Source organism: Felis catus, chromosome E3 (assembly GCF_018350175.1).
Source record: "Felis catus isolate Fca126 chromosome E3, F.catus_Fca126_mat1.0, whole genome shotgun sequence".
Lineage (NCBI taxonomy): Eukaryota > Metazoa > Chordata > Mammalia > Carnivora > Felidae > Felis > Felis catus.
In genome coordinates, this window is record NC_058383.1 from 22,781,078 (window position 1) to 22,798,855 (window position 17,778).

General features: G+C 42.9%; 1 protein-coding gene across 1 annotated transcript in view; it reads left to right on the forward strand.

Annotated features, from left to right (window-relative positions):
• Positions 1–17,778, forward strand: part of COG7 (component of oligomeric golgi complex 7) — an 81,787-nt gene that overhangs the window by 39,262 nt on the left and 24,747 nt on the right. Inside the window, exons 8-10 of the mRNA XM_003998766.6 lie at positions 7,173–7,300; positions 8,225–8,379; positions 13,738–13,854. Coding sequence (XP_003998815.2) covers positions 7,173–7,300; positions 8,225–8,379; positions 13,738–13,854 — 400 coding nt within the window. The remainder of the gene's footprint in view (positions 1–7,172; positions 7,301–8,224; positions 8,380–13,737; positions 13,855–17,778) is intronic.

Consider the following 17,778-nt stretch of genomic DNA (forward strand, 5'->3'; position numbering starts at 1 on the left):
TGCTTCCCTTCCCTTATGTTCATCTGTTTTGTCTCTTAAAGTCCTCATATGAGTCAAGTCGTAGGATTTTTGTCTTTCTCTGACTAATTTCACTAGGCATAATACCCTCCAGTTCTATCCACGTAGTTGCAAATGGCAAGATTTCATTATTTTTGATTGCTGAGTATACTCCATTGTATATATATACCATGTCTTCTTTATCCATTCATCCATCGGTGGACATTTGGGCTCTTTCCATACTTTGGCTATTGTTGACAGTCCTGCTATAAACATGGGGGTGCATGTGTCCCTTCGAAACAGCACACCTGTATACCTTGGGTAAATACCTAGTGGTGCAATTGCTGGGTCGTAGGGTAATTCTGTTTTTAGTTTTTTGAGGAACCTCCGTACTGTTCTCCAGAGTAGCTGCACCAGCTTGCATTCCCAAAGACATATTTTTTAATGACCACTTGTAAGTGTGGCTTACTTTAATTATTTTATCTACTATTATAAATAAAACTATTATGAATAGTCCAGCACATTAATTTTGAGCCCCGAAATTTTGATTATTCCTTAGGATAAGCTTAAGAATTACAGTTGCCAAGAGATGAACATTTTAAAGATATTTGTCATATTTTGCTCTTGAGAAGGTTTCTCCCTATTTTCGTGTCTGTCAATAGTGACTGAGGGTGTCCATCCCCCATGTCCTTACTTGCACTGGACACTACTTGTTTTTCTTCATCATTGCCAGGTTCTTAGTTAATGACATTTCATTGTGATTTTTCATTTCTTTTATTACTAGCAACTTTTAAATTTATATTATTAACTTCTTTTTTGAATTGCCTATTCGTTTGCCTATTTTTCGATTTTTGGAGTTTATTTTGGGTTAATTTATAAGAGCAATTTATTTAAAATAATGTATCATTAAATATTGAAAGCAACAAAGTACGTGTTATAAAAATTGGTGTTATAGAAATCTGTAACACAAAATGAAAGTCTCCTATAAAACCCAGCTTGCTTGAAATAACCGCTGTTAAAAATTTGGTGTCTATCCCAAGATATCCAGTCTACGGCCATACCACCCTGAACGCGCCCGATCTCGTCTGATCTCGGAAGCTAAGCAGGGTCGGGCCTGGTTAGTACTTGGATGGGAGACCAAGATATCCTTATGTAGTAAGGATTTTTTCCCTATTGTTTATCAAGTATGTTACAGATCTATTTTCTTTTTTTACTGTTTATTTTTTGAGAGAGAGAGAGCGCGAGCAGGGGAGGGGCAGAGAGGGAGACACAGAATCCAAAGTCAGATGGTTTACCAACTGAGCCACCCCAGCACCCCTACAGATATAGTTTCTAACTTTATATTTTGCCTTTAACATTGTTTCTATTTTAGTAATGCATGTACATGGTATTATTAGAAATATGTAAATTATGTAATAGAAAAACTAATTTTATAAAATAGTTTAAGTTGATTTTATAATTAATAAGCAATAGGTATTCATTATAGAAAAACCCAGAAAACACAAAGAAGGAAAAAGATCATTCTTAGTCTACCATTTAGAGACCGTGTTTTGTGTTATATATATGTACTGATTCTGCATGAATGAGAGGGTCTCTGTATCCTTTAGTTTTTTTTTAATTTCTTTTTTAATGTTTACTTTTAAGAGACAGACAGAAGAGGGCAGAGAGAGAGGGGGACAGAGGATTTGAAGCTGGCCCTGTGCTGACAGCAAAGAGCCCAATGCAGGGCTTGAACTCATAAACCATGAGAGCATGACCTGAGCTGAAGTCAGACGCTTAATTGACTGAGCCACTCAGGTGTCCCCTTAAATATTTTTCATAGAATATTTTATTATTGTTATTAGCCCCCCCAATATAATATTGACTCAATACTGTCACCTAATACACAAATTTTTCCATTTGTTCCACAAGTCTCTATAAGCTGCTTCTCCACCTCTCCCTCCCATTAAGATCAATCGATGTGCATACATTGTATTTGGTTGTCTTGTCTCTTATTTATTTTTGTCTTGTCTCTTTAAACTCTTAATCTGAAACAGTCATCCCACCTCTGTTTTGTCTTTCATGACATTGACATCTTTGAAGAATACAGTGTAATTTTCTAGTGGAATGTCCCATATTCTGGAATTGTCTGGTTGTTTCCTGAAGATTAAATTTAGATTAAATATTTTTGCAAGAATACTACATTGATGATGATGTTGTGTATTTCCTGTGGCATCACATCAGGAGACACATAATGTGCAATTACTGGTGATGGTTGGATTAATCACTTGGTAGATGTATCTAGTGTATCCAGTAGATCTCTCTATTATAAAGGTACCTCTTTCTCTTTGTAATTAATAAGTAATCCATGGGGTGATGCTTTGAGCTGATAGGAAAATACTAATCCTCAAAGAACATTTACTCAGTGACTTTACCATCCATTGATAAATCTTGCCTGAATAAATGTTCACACTACTGATTATAAAATGGCGACTCTCGGGGCGCCTGAGTGGCTCAGTCGTTTGAGCACCTGACTTTGACTCAGGTCATGATATTGTGGTTTGTGAATTTGAGCCCCGCATTGGGCTCTGTGCTGACAGCTCCGAGCCTGGAGCCTGCTTTGGATTCTGTGTCTCCTCCTCTCCCTGCCCCTCCTATGCTCATGTTCTATCTCTCTCTGACTCTCAATAATAAATAAACATTTAAAAAAATGGCAATTCCCTAATTCTCTCATTCCTTCTACATTTATTTGCAGACCTTTTTTTGTAAAGAAGAGATTTTTTTTCTTTCCTCACTTTTTAAAAGTTTTATTTATTTATTTAAAAAATTTTTTAATGTTTTTCATTTTTGAGAGAGAGAGAGACAGAGTGTGAGTGGGGGAGGGGTAGAGAGAGAAGGAGACAGAATCTAAAGTAGGCTCCAGGCTCTGAGCTGTCAGCACAGAGCCGGACGTGGGACTTGAACTCACAGACTGTGAGATCATGACCTGAGCTGAAGGGACACCCAACCGACTGAGCCACCCAGACACCCCTAAAAGTTTTATTTGTTTAATCTCTGCACCATGTGGGGCTCAAACTCATGACCCTGAGATCAAGAGTTTCATGCTCCTCCTGAGCCAGCCAGGTGCCCCCTTTCCTTACTTTAGTATTTTTTTTAAATTTTTGTTTATTTATTTATTTTGAGAGAGAGAGCATGTGCGCACAAGTGGGGGAGGCACAGAGAGAATCCCAAGCAGGCTCCATGCCATCAGTGCAGAGCCTGATGCAGGGCTCAAACTCACAAACTGAGATCACGACCTAAGCTGAGATCAGCAGTTGGACACCCAGCCAACTGCACCACCCAAGCACCCCCCTTTCTTTACTTTAATATCACTATGAATTCATGGATTCTTTTTTTATTCATTGTGTTATGATTTACTGTTGCCATTATTCATTTTGATGCTTGAATTATTTCAAATTTGGACAGTAGTTGCCCCTTTAGGCTGCCTCCTGTATCTTTTTGACATGTCCCCATCAGTCTTTGAGTACTTCCTTGCTGTTTGGCACAAATAATTCCAGGAACACATACTTTTCCTGCCTCAGACCTATGTTTTCCGAGGAGCCAGGTTTCTTTTAGTGGGAAATGGTATTTAGAAACCAAGGTCTGGACACCGAGGGTGCTCATTGTTGCTGGGGTTCCAGGTCCTTTTGGTGGACAGAGCTAGGAAATATATATCTCCAGTTTATACTGATCCTTCTAAATCAGATCCACTTTACCTTCTGCATCTCTTCTTGTACAGTGAGAACTCTGGTTCTCAACTGTGTGTGTGTGTTTTATATATATGCGTGTCCAGTTATTTTTCATGACTGCCTTATGGATAGGTCACAACGTATTTAATTTATTCACTCAACTACAAATGAACTGGTACTGGAATGCTGAACACTGAGCAAAACCAGACACAGTCCCTGCTCTCATACAACATCTGTTCTGGTGGGAGATAACCAAATCATCATAGTAATAGGTGTATAATTACAAAATGAGATGAGTACTTTGAAAGAAAGCAGAGTGGTTCTAGGAGAATATATGAACAAACAACGCTGATTGAGCCTGGTGACTTCAGCTGCGTGAGTCCTGAAAGAAGAATGGGAGGTGACCAGATGCAGGAGGGTAAGGGAGAAAAAGGGCCTTCCAGACAGAACTGACCAGAAGCCCAGTACTTCTGAGGAAGCACAAGAAGGCTGGAGGCCAGGGGAATTGTGAAGGAGGAAAGGCTGGGCAGTAACAATAGAGACAGCTGGCATTTATTAAGTGTTACCACATGCTACACAGAGATTTTATGTAATCTCCATGAAGGCCTTGTAAGATTGATGCCATTTTTTTCTTTCTATAATTTATTTATTTTCTATAATTTACATCCAAGTTAGCACACGGTGCAACAATGATTTCAGGGGTAGATTCCTTAAGCCCCTTACCCATTTAGCCCATCCCTCCTCCCATAACTCCTCCAGCAACCCTCTGTTCTCTGTATTTAAGAGTCTCTTATGTTTTGTCCTTCCCCTGTTTTTATATTATTTTTGCTTCCCTTCCCTTATGTTCATCTGTTTTGTACTTTGAAGTCCCATATGAGTGAAGTCATATGATACTTGTCTTTCTATGACTAATTTTGCTTAGCATAATACCCTCTAGTTCTATGCACGTAGTTGCAAACAGCAAGATTTCATTCTTTTTGATTGCCCAGTAATACTTCATTGTGTGTGTGTGTGTGTGTGTGTGTGTGTGTGTGTGTGTGTGTGTGTCTGTCTTCTTTATCCATTCATCCATCGATGGACATTTGGGCTCTTTCCATACTTTGGCTATTGTTGATAGTGCTGCTATAAACATTGGGGTGAATGTGCCCTTTGAAACAGCACATCTGTATCCCTTGGGTAAATGCCTAGTAGTGCAATTGCTGGGTCGTAGGGTAGTTCTATTTTTAATTTTTTGAGGAACCTCCATACTGTTTTCCAGAGTGGCTGCACCAGCTTGCATTCCCACCAACAATGCAAAAGAGATCCTCTTTTTCTGCATCCTCATCAACATCTGTTGTTGCCTGAGTTGTTAATGTTAGCCATTCTGACAGGTGTGAGGTGGTATCTCATTGTGGTTTTGATTTGTATTTCCCTGATGATGAGTGATGTTGAGCATTTTCTCGTGTCGGTTGGTCATCTGGATGTCGTCTTTGGAGAAGTGTCTATTCATGCCTTTTGCCCATTTCTTCACTGGATTATTTGTTTTTTGGGTGTTGAGTTTGATAAGTTCTCTATAGATTTTGGACACTAACCCTTTATCTGATACGTCATTTGCAAATATCTTCTCCTATTCCATTGGTTGCCTTTTTAGTTTTGCTGATTGTTTCCTTCGCTGTGCAGAAGCTTTTTATTTTGATGAGGTCCCAGTAGTTCATTTCTGCTTTGGTTTCCCTTGCCTCCGGAGACGTGTTGAGTAAGAAGTTGCTGCGGCCGAGGTCAAAGGGGTTTTTGCCTGCTTTTTCCTCGAGGATTTTGGTGGCTTCCTATCTTACATTTAGGTCTTTCATCCATTTTGAGTTTATTTTTGTGTATGGTGTAAGAAAGTGGTCCAGGTTCATTTTTCTGCATGTTGCTGTCCAATTTTCCCAGCACCATTTGCTGAAAAGACTGTCTTTATTCCATTGGATATTCTTTCCTGCTTTGTCAAAAATTAGTTGGCCGTACGTTTGTGGGTCCATTTCTGGGTTCTCTATTCTGTTCCATTGATCTGAGTGTCTGTTTTTGTGCCAAAGATTGATGCCATTATTAACCCCAGTGTACAATGGAGGGAACAGGTGTTGAAAGTTCTATCATTGGCACATAGTCACATAAGTAGGAGGCAAGAGAACTTGGATAGGAGAGCCTTCACTCTTCACTGCTTCCCTCTTTCACCTTCTAGGTCAGTCCTTGTGGGTCCTTGCAGGCTATAGAAAAGATTTTGGATCCCAGCTGATACACTCAAAGACTGATTATGGATGTTTCAAAAAGATAAAGGAGGCAGCCTGAAATGACCAAATTTGAAATAACTTGAACATCAAAATGAATAACAACAATGATGGATCATGACACAATGAATATAAAACGAATCCACGAGTTCACAGGAATATTGTATTAAAGAGAAAGAGGAAAATCTCTTCTTTACAAAAGAAGGCCCGCATATGGATGTAGAAAGAATGAGGGAATTAGGAAATCACCATTTTAGTTTTTTTAAAGTTTGGTTATTTATTTTGAGAGAGAGCGTGAGCAGGGGAGAGTCAGAGAATCTCAAGCAGGCTCTGCACTGTCAGTGTGAAGCCCGATGAGGGGCTTGAACCCATGTACTGTGAAATCATGACCTGAGCTGAAATCAAGAGTTGGACACTTACGTGACTGAGCCACCCAGACTCTCCAGGAAATCAACATTTTATAATCATCAGGCAAAGGTTATTAATAGATGCTAAAGTCACTTGGGTAAGTGTTCAACTTGGAAGCTGAATTGCTATGTCCTGGAATATGCCCGTTTTGATTTTTGATACAAACATGCTTTGCATTTTATGTATTGAATATAGGAGTTTTTTGGAATGCCTAGTATATGGGGTTGCAAGTTCTGGAAAAGTGTTCTTCCTGCAGAGCCTTTTCTCTGTAGCACTTCTGCAACTTGACCTTGGGTAGAGTTAGCATTTGAAGGGATTCTTGACCATGACAGGTTGTGGAACGAAGGGGGTTGGTGGCTTTAATAGTGCTCTGTGGGGCGTCTGGGTGGCTCAGTTGGTTAAGCATCCAACTTCAGCTCAGGTCATGATCTCATGGTCTGTGAGTTTGAGCCCCAAGTTGGCTCTGTGCTGACAGCTTGGACCTGGAGCCTGCTTCTGATTCTGTGTCTCCCTCTCTCTCTGCCCCTACCCCCCACCCCCCGCCACGCTATCTCTCTCTGTCTCTGAAAAATGAATAAACCTTAAACATTTTTTTTTAAATAGTGCTCCAGACAGATAATACATAGAGCTCACATTTATGAAAATATTTACTGAAGTGATTGTGGGAACTTCCATGAACAACAAAAGCAAATTGACAAAATGTAGTCACCCCAAGATGAGACCGGAAAAGTTCCCATACAGTACCTTTCACCTGTTTTTTTCCCAGCAATTTCTGACTCTTTGTTCATCATCAATTTTAATTTTTGATTCCCTCAAGATGAGTACAACCTGGTGAAAGTCACAGAGCTGGTGGAGGCTGTATATGGTCCATACAAACCTTACCAACTGAAGTATGGCGACATGGAAGAGAAGAACGTCCTCATCCAGATCAGTGCTGTGCCCTTGGTAATGTCCTAGTACTGCCGGTGGCCATCGAGGAATTATACGGTTTGCCAGCCACGGGGTTGGTGAAGTGGGGGGGGGGTGGCATCAGGTGTGCAAAGAGTGGGAACAGGTGTGCAAAAACAGCCTCTTAATTACCTTGTGGGGTTTTCAATCCAAGTGTAAAATGAAACCACAGATATGCTACCAATTTTCTATTTAAAAGCTCAAGTAAAGGTCCAGCAGAATGAGAGACTTAAATCTTTTGGGGATAAGTTGATGATCTCCCTGATTTGACAAATTCTTATTATGGCAGTCTTTTGTCTAAGGAATATATGGAAATGGGCACAGGAACTGTACATTCATGGACCCTGCCCCAGGGGCGGGTTTGCTTGTGCGGGCCTCCGAGGGGAAGAGAGGGCATTCCCATTACAAATATTAAGGTTATCTAGCATGAAGCGAGTTGACATTTAAGAGTAGATCTCACACTAGTTAAACTCTGCTGCTTCCTGCCATTTTTCTGTTTTCCAGGGACATGCCTAGAAAGTCCGTTCCGCCTCAGTTACATTCTTGCCCCTGAAGGAAGCATTTTCCTTTTCCTACATTCTTCTGGAGTGTCTGATACGGAGAATTTGAATTCTAGCTTTAGAGCCAGGGGGGAGATGCCATCTTAATCACAGAAAAAGAGGAAAGAGATGAAAAATACAGGATGTTGATCCTGCTTTTCTGGCAGGAGTTCACATGTGTGATCTCATGGGCCACATCGATTTCCTCCCCTTGGGTCAGGCTTCCAGAGGGCTGTTGCCGCTTGGCGCTGTGTTTCTGCCACCTGACTTGGGTGGTTTTACCACGGGCGAAGAGGTTTGGAGGTCTCCTCCATCTTAATGTTGTCTATTCATTTGTTCTCGAGCCTGAGGCAGCTTTCGTTTGTCCATATTTGCTGACCAGGAGCACGGGGAGGTCATTGACTGTGTGCAGGAGCTGAGCCACTCTGTGAACAAGCTCTTCGCTCTGGCTTCTGCAGCTGTTGACAGATGCATCAGATTCACCAATGGCCTCGGGACCTGTGGCTTGCTGACAGCACTGAAATCTCTCTTTGCCAAGTAAGGCTGGGGTGTGGGGACAGGGCCGGCTACTCCGGAGGGCGCTCTCTGCCCCAGTTGAAAATGCGTGCATTCTGTGTTCCTCCTGTGAGCCCTGGAGAAGCACCTGAATGGCCATGAATTTGGCAATGGCTAAATAAGATATGGTATATTTGTACAAGGGAACTCTATTTGGCAGTTGCAGTATTAATAGGGCTACACATATCAACATTGATAGAGTTCATTGAGTGAATAAAAAAGCAAGTTGCAGAATCCTATGTAGAGTCTAATACAGTATGTGAAAACAACATAAAAAAATAGGGTATACTTTCCATAGCAGGGTTCAGCAGACTTTTTCTGCAGAGGGCCAGATGATAAGCATTTTAGGCTTTTGGGCCTTATGGTCAATAGAAACTTCGGTAGATGACACATAAATGAATGGGCATGGCTGTATTCCAGGAAAATTTCACTTACAAAATAGCCTAGAGTACCAATCCCTGTTCTGGATCTTGTTTTGTTTGTTTGTTTGTTTTTTTTTTCCATGCTTTAACATGCATTATATATTCCTGTAGAAGACGTGTCAACAAACTCTTAACACATGAGCCAAATCTGGCCTACCCTCTGTTTTTGTAAATAAAGTTTTATTGCAACACAGCCATGTCCATTCCCTTATCTATGGTCTATGAAGGTAGAAGTGAGTAGTTAGAGCAGAGACCTTGGGACCCTCAAAACCTAAAATAATGGGACCTTAGCAGAAAAAAGTTTTGCTGAGCTCTAATGCCTGGAAGGTTAGGCCACAAACTCAAAACATCTGTTATCTTTGGGGAGGTAGGAAAGGAGGGAAGGACTAGGGTGGTATTCATAGAGGATTTAGCTTTATTTGTTATTTTCTGATTTTTAAAAAAGTATATAGTCATGCATTTCTTGTGTAGCTAAAAATATAAAAATGAGAGAAATACGTCATGCTAAGTGAAGGAGGTCAGTCACAAAAGATCACATGCTGTATGATTCCACCTGTATGAAGGATCGAAAACAGGCAAGTGGGTAGGAACAGAAAATAGATTCTCCCCTGGTTGAGGAGAGGTGGACATTTGGAGGAGATGGGGGTTCAATACCAAAAGATACAGGGCTTTTTTTTCAGGTGATGAACATGTTCGCAAGTTGATCAGTGATGGTCACACAGCCCTGTGACTACACTAAAATCACTGGATTGTACTCTTTAAATGGGTGAACTGTGTGGTGTGTGAATTCCATTGCAACAGAGCTGTGGAGAGAAAGAAGAGGACACTAAATCACGCTGTATTAGGAAGAAGTGAGCAAGCAGCATAAGGCTGGATTTTCTGACCCGTGCAGTTGAGGCGTGAGGGCCCTCAGGTCTGCTCCAGTCTCCCACTTAGAGACAAATATGTTCTTAGGCTCTCCAAAGACCTTCCTTTGGTAGCTTGTTCTAGAATGAAGTCACCCTCAGTCTCGAGAAATTTTTTTTTAATTGAACTGAATGCTGTTTTCCTGTAGTAAATTTTAGGGAGCTTTTGGCATTCCAGAAATACTGGGCACACCCCTGTGAGCTCTGAGGTCCGTGGTGCAGTGGGCAGTTACCACCTCTGGAGGGCAGCTCCCAGTGTAGATGTTAGGGCTGCCAAGGACCCACGCCCTGCTCTCAGACAGAGGTGCAGCCAGGTGAGCCCAGATGCGTTCACTTTTCTAAGATGCATGAGCAACAAGTCTAATCAGACAAAACCACTTTCTGTCTCCAGCACCAGCCAGGACTTTGTGGATGGAAAGAATTTTTTATCGAGACATAAAAATGTGACTATAAAATAACAAAAATAATGCTGTAGAATAATTTTTTAGAATACAAAAAAGTATTAAAAAGTCAAAATCTTCTTCCCTTCCTTTCTACCCTTAGTCCTTCTGCTCAGAAATACCCACTCTTGCACATTTTGCTTTTAGTCTTTTAAAAGAAGATGTCAGCTGCCTGGGTGGCTCAGTCGGTTAAGTGTCTGACTTTGGCTCAGGTCATGATCTCACGATTCGTGAATTTGAGGCTGGAGTTGGGCTTGCTGCTGTCAATGTGGAGCTTGCTTTGGATCCTCTGTCCCCCTCTCTTTCTGCCCTCCCCTGCTTACGTTCTCTATCTCTATCTCTTTCTTTCAAAAGTAAATAAAACATTAAAAATTTTATATAGATAAAAGATTTTTCAGCTCTTCCCTCTGTAAAGAAAATTTTTTTATCAACCTTAACTATTATTTTTTTTTTTAATTTTAGAGAAGGGGGGTGCCTGAGTGACTTGGCCGGTTGAGGTCTCTGACTTCGGCTCACTGTTCCCATTTGAGCCCCCATTCCCACTTGCTGCTGTCAGCACTGAGCCTGCTTCAGATCCTCTGTTCCTGACCCCCCGACCCTCCCTGGTTCACATTTTCTCTCTCTCTCAAAAATAAATAAAACATTAAAAATTCTTTTTGGAGAGGGAGAGCAGGAGTGGAGGAGAGGAGTGGAGGGGGAGAGAGAGGGAGTCTTAAGCTGGCTCCACACTCAGTGTGGAGCCCAACTCGGGGTCCGATCGCACAACCCTGGGATCATGACCTGAGCTGAAATCAAGAGTTGGATGCTTAACTGACAGAGCCACCCAGGCGCCCCTCAACCTTAACTACTATATCTTGAGGGACTGGGTTTATTTAAGGAAGTTCCTCTCTCTTATCCCCTGCCCCTTTCAGCTCTCGTGAGTGATATTTTTACTTCCAGTTCTGTTGGTTATTTTGGTTACTTCATTAAAAAAAAAAATAACAGGGGCACCTGGGTGGCTCAGTCAGTTAAGCGTCCGACTTCGGCTCAGGTCATGCTCTCTTGGTTTGTGAGTTCGAGCTCCGTGTCGACCTCTGTGCTGACAGCTTGGAGCCTGGAGCCTGCAGCCTGCTTCGGATTCTGTGTCCCCCTCTCTCTCCGTCCCACCCCTGTTTGTGTTCTGTCTCTCTCTGTCTTTCAAAAATGAATAAACATGGGGCGCTTGGGTGGTTCAGTTGGTTGGGCATCTGACTTCGGCTCAGGTCATGATCTCACAGTCTGTGAGTTCGAGCCCCGCGTCGGGCTCCGTGCTGACAGCTCGGAGCCTGGAGCCTGCTTTGGATTCTGTGTCTTGCTCTCTCTCTGCCCCTCCCCTGCTCACGTTCTGTCTCTCTCTGTCTCAAAAATAAATAAAACATTAAAAAAAATTTATTAAAAAAATAACATAGATCTATATTAAAAATTCAAACTGTATATAGGGTATGTGGTGAAACTAGGTCCCCTCTAGAAGGGAAGATTTTGAAGCTACCCCAGTAGCTGCTGTTTGTAAAATTAGGGCAATCAGAGTGAAGCTAACTGGAGCAGGGTTGGGAGGGGACATCGTTCAGTCATGGGGAGGGCATTAAGGACGGCAGGGGCACATGGGGGAGGTTAGAGGGGGCTGGCCTAACTTGAACTAGGGTAAAGCCATAGGATATAGCAACTGAGAAGGGGTTTCAGAATCAAGGGCTTCCCAACTACGACAGGAGTGTGGGCTTTGGGGTCGGAGCCACCTGGGCTTAGCCCTGGCTCTGATGCTTACCGGTTGGGGCCTCTGGGAGCCTCGGTGTCTTTTCGCTGAGTAAACTGAGGAGGCCATCTTCATGGCAGTTGTGTGTATCAAGTGAAAGCATGTATTAGAGCCCCTAACACAGCGACTCTTACGTGGCAGGGACCCCCAGGAAGGTTTACTGTGAGAGAGAATCGGAAGGTTTGGGAACAAATGTGATAAAACTGTGATGTGATGAACACTGTGGCCGAATGGACACCCCCTCCCCCAGTACTCTACTGCCTACTCGGCCTCCCAGAATGCCGTCCTGAGCTCCTGCAGAGCAAGGGCCTCGCTGCTTGGCATGTTCCTCTAAGACTTTTCCATCATAGCTGCGGGGCGATGGCACAGTTGGTTAACCTCCTGCGGCTGAAGCACAGCCGTGTTCCTCAACATCCCTCCTCCCGCCCTCCCCCGTCTGTTGGTCCTTGGGGCCCGTCCCCCTCCCACAAGGACTGACAGAAAGCTGTCCCTCCTCTTGGTACAAAGGGGAGGTGCCATGGGTGGATATTGGTTTCATGGCTCTCCCCTCTAAAGCCTCGGGCCCGTGTCCAGGGGGCCGCGGTGTCACTTGTAGTCAGCGCAGAGGTCTGAAGCAGTTTCTGCTGCCTGTGGCCTTTCTTTCCCCCACACCAGCTTGCTCTTCAGGCCTGTGCCCTGGGCGTCACATCCCACTTTCCTCGCTTCGAGCTAATGCTTTGGGGAGGGAGAGAGGTCAGGCTTCTTGTGAGGGACACAGATGGCCTAGCTTTTCAGGGAGCCTCGTGGTTTCCAGAGAACAGGACCTCCCCTGACCCTTTCCTGATAGGCAAGGACCTGCACTTGTTCGTTCGTTTTCCAAGAGCTGTACGTCCTCAAAGGCACCACCACCCCACATCAGCTTGCATTTCCTACTTTCTGGGGAACTTTTGTGTATATTACTTCGTTTATCTTATTTTATCATCACGGCAACCCTGTGAGGCAATTTAGCAGACGTCATTAAGGATGAGGAGGCTGAGGCCCAAAGACACCCACACGCTTTGCCAAGGCCACACTGCCAGTCTGGCATTCGTTCGGGAACTGTTCCCAGGTGTCTCTTTTATGGCCAGCCCTGTGCTAATTTCTGGGGGAACGGTTATGAGCCACAAAGGGATAGTCCCTCTTCTCCAGGAGCTTCCAGCCTAGTGACAGCACGTGCTTGGAACACACACGTGAAAGAAGCTGTCTGGTTAAACCTTTCCCATGAGGGAAAGCATGTGGTATACAGCGGGAGCAAACAGCAGTCTGATGAGGGAGGGTCTTCAGCTTTGAATCCAGTTTCGTGCTCCTGTGCCATTAAAGGTGGGCTCTCGCCTGCCATGGAGCTTGGCTGCTTAATCTAGATTGGGGGGAGAAGAATGCCACAGAAGTACCGGGGACTTTGGCGAGCTGCTTTATGGTGTCCTTGGTGATAGTCAGGTACCCTAGTGGGACGGTGATGTTTCAGGACAATTCTTTGGGCCAAGGAGTAATTGACCAGCCCCACCTCTCACCTGTCCAGTCACCAGAATCTTCATCTTAGTGGCTCTCCCCTTCCTTATCTTGAGCATCTCCCTTAAAGCTGCCCTTCCAGGTGAGAAAGATGGTCCTGCCATACAGAGGAGACCCTTCTGTGGTCAGAGTTCATAAGCAGTCGGACCGCTCAGCAGGAGCCTCTACAAAACGGTCTTGAGGTCCTTGGCCATTTGTCCAAAGCCACGTAATTCCAAGCGTCTTCAGATATGAGTTGACGTTGACATCCCCGTCTGTTTTGTTTTCTTTCCTCACAGGTACGTGTCCGATTTCACCAGTACTCTCCAGTCGATACGAAAGAAGTGCAAGCTGGATGATATTCCTCCCAACTCGCTTTTTCAAGAAGATTGGACAGCTTTTCAGAACTCCATTAGGTAAAATGAGGGCTGTGATTTTATTTTTTATTTAAGAGAGAGAGAGTTGTGAGTCGGGGACAGGGAGAGTAGAGGGAGAGAACCTTTAAAGTTTTTTATTTATGTATTTTGAGAGAGAGAATGCAAACGAGTGGGGGAGGGGCAGAGAGAGAGGGAAAGAGAGAGAGAATCCCAAGCAGGCCCTGCGCTGCCAGCACGGAGCCCAAAGTGGGGCTCAAACCCACGAACCGTGAGATCATGACCTGAGCCCAAATCAAGAGTTGGATGCTTAACCAACTGAGCCACCCAGGCGCCACGAGAGAGGGAGAGAATCTTAAGCAGGGGCTCAATCCCCTGGGATCATGTGCCATGGGATCATGGCCTGAGTCTAAATTGAGTCAGATGCTCAACTGAGCCACCCAGGTGCCCCGAGGGCTATAATTTAAAAAAAAATTTTTTTTTCAATGTTTTTTATTTATTTTTGGGACAGAGAGAGACAGAGCATGAACGGGGGAGGGGCAGAGAGAGAGGGAGACAGAATCGGAAACAGGCTCCAGGCTCCGAGCCATCAGCCCAGAGCCTGACGCGGGGCTCGAACTCACAGACCGCGAGATCGTGACCCGGCTGAAGTCGGACGCTTAACTGACTGCGCCACCCAGGCGCCCCCTGCCTTTTTTTTTTTTAAAGCAAAACCTCTAGACTCTAAAAACAAGCCAGTTAAAACTAACAACAGCACCAGCAGCACCAGAAGGACCTCTCTCACTCCTAATGCATGAACAGTCTTTATGAGCTCCTTATCTCCTTTGGTGACTCACATTTTCTACTTGTTGTGAGATTTTTTCCCCCTTAGCCTATACTTTTTCAGGCCTAAAGTAACTTAGAACTTGCATATTAGAAAATATACAGCTGATTGAATACTGTTTTTATTATCTTTATTTATTTTTTTAAATTTTTTAAGATTTTATTTTTTAAAGTAATCTCTACACCCCATGTGGGGAGCTCGTACCCACAACCCTGAGAGCAAGAGTCACACACACTCTACTGACTGAGCCAGCCAGGTGCCCAGATCCTGTTTTTAGATTTAAGCACCATACCACTAAGTGATAAGGCAGCATTATCTGGCCTGAAAAGGACCACGTAAGAGTTCCATGACAGGCATTGAGGTGACCCTCCCAAATGGTTGTTCAGGGCCAGATTCTGGGGTAGCCACTATGACCTGTGAGCCAATAGATAGACCCCTGTTGCCCCAAGCCCTGAGGCCTGGTGGGAATGTGATCAGCAGTGGCCTAAGAAGGTTTGGTCCTTGAAAGTTCTAGCCAGGAGGTGCAGACTGCATCAGGAGCCAGATCAGACCTACGGACATGGTTTGTTTGATCACATCATTTAAAAAATTTTGGGTGAGTTTTCAACATTTAAAAACCAGTTTTAACATAATCCAGATTTCTAATTTTTTAAAAATGTTTATTTATTTTTGAGAGAGAGAGGGACAGATGTGAGCAGGGGAGGGGCAGAGAAAGAGGGAGATACAGAATCTGAAGCAGGCTCCAGGCTCTGAGCTGTCAGTACAGAGCCTGACGTGGGGATCGAACCCTCGAGTCTTGAGACCGTGACCTGAGTTGATGTCAGACACTTAACTGTTGTGGCCACTCAGGTGCCCCAGTTCAGATTTCTAATATCACTTAAAACTTGGAAGCTCTAGAAGCACTGGGTTCACTTCCTGGGGCTGACAGCTGAAGTCCCAGTAGCCTGGCCATATGTCCTCTTGTGCCCTTGCTCTCCCACTAGTGCATGGTAGTAGCTCTACTATTAGGCCGAGGTCAAAAGCAATCAAGAATTTCTTTTCCCTGGGAATGCAAGCTGGTGCAGCCACTCTGGAGAACAGTATGGAGGTTCCTCAAAAAACTAAAAATAGAACTACCCTATGACCCAGCCATTGCACTACTAGGCATTTATCCACGGGATACAGGTGTGCTGTTTCTAAGGGATACATGCATCCCATGTTTATAGCAGCACTACCAACAATAGCCAAAGGATGGAAAGAGCCCAAAAATCCATTGATGGATGAATGGATAAAGAAGATGTGGTATATATATGCAATGGAGTATTACTCGGCAATCAAAAAAGAATGAAATCTTGCCATTTGCAACTACGTGGATGGAACTGGAGGGTATTATGCTAAGTGAAATAAGTCAGTCAAAGAAAGACAAATATCATATGACTTCACTCATATGAGGACTTTAAGAGACAAAACAGATGAACATAAGGGAAGGGAAACAAAAATAATGTAAAAATGGAGGGGGTCAAAGCATAAGAGACTCATAAATATGGAGAACAAACAGAGGGTTACTGGAGGGGTGTGGGGGGGGATGGGCTAAATGGGTAGGGGGCACTAAGGAATCTACTCCCGAAATCATTGTTGCATTATATGCTAATTTGGATGTAAATTTAACAAAATAAAAAATAAAATTAAAAAAAAAAAGAATTTCTTTTCCTTAAAACTGCTCTTCAGGGATGTACATTCAGAAGAGGGAGGCTGCTCTTCACCCACTTGCCTGACCCCTGGCCTAGGTAGTGTGCACAGGGTGCCGGTGCCACCTGTAGGTCTCAGCATGGTGGCCCACACATCCGGCACATCCAGACCCTGGATCTGCTCTGATCCAGGGCCTCCTAGGGATCATCTCTTCATGGGCTCTGATCTGGACTTTTATTTTGGGGGGATGAAATTTAATGTTCTAGATGCTAACTGTATCCCCTATCGTCGTTGGTGGCTTGGTACACCAGAAAATACTATGTACAAGGTTATTCTGTTGTACCTGAGGCAAGTGAAAAGTGGAATATTTCACTTTCTCATAAACCTTTCTTATGATGGAATGCCTAGATACCCCGGTGATGATAGGCACTTTTAGAGAAAGTTAAAAATTAACTAGACTTTAGATGTTTTTTAATCCTTGGATTTGTCCTGACATTATAGTTTGGTGTTGAAGGACTCAGCACCTGGAGTTGGAGGCCCAGCATAAAATTACTTGAAAATTAAAGGATTATTAAATACAGGTATGATGGTCATTCAGGCTTATCTCTGAGAAGCCAAGTGGATTAATCTTCATCTGCCTTTCATGTGATCAGAGAGATAACTTCTAGTATCAAAATAGTTTTCTTTGCCTTGTAAATAGCAGACATCTAACAAATACTAAGTAATGAATTTTGATTTTTAAATTTAAATTTAATTTTTTTTAATCCCCTTTATCTATTTCACCTGTCCCTCTACCCATCTCCCCTCTGGCAATCACTGGTTTGTTCTCTGTATTTACAACTCTGTCTCTTTTTTTCTTTGTTTTGTTTCTTAAATTCCACATATGAGTGAAATCCTGTGGTATCTTTCTGACTGACTTATTTCACTTAGCGTTATACCCACTAGATCCATCCATGTTGTTGCAGATGGCAAGATTTTTCATTCTATTTTATGGCTAATAGTCCAGTGTGTGTGTGTGTGTGTGTGTGTGTGTGTGTACACACACATACATGTATGTGGTGTGTGTGTGTATATATATATATTATATACACATACCTATATATATGTGTGTGTATATATATATATTATATACACATACCTGTATATATGTATGTATATGTATGTATATATACATATATGTATGTATATATATGCATATATATGCATATATACATATATGCATATATATACACATATATATACACATATATGTATATATATGTACGTATATGTATATATACAGGTATGTGTATATAGGTGTATGTATAAATACCTACATACATATATACATACATACCACATACACTTTATCCAAGTGTATATGGTATTTATGGATGGATATTTGGGTTGCTTCCATGTCTTGGCTATTGTAAATAATGTTGCAATAAACATGGGGGTGGGTATATCTTTTGAATTAGTATTTTTTCTTTTGGTCA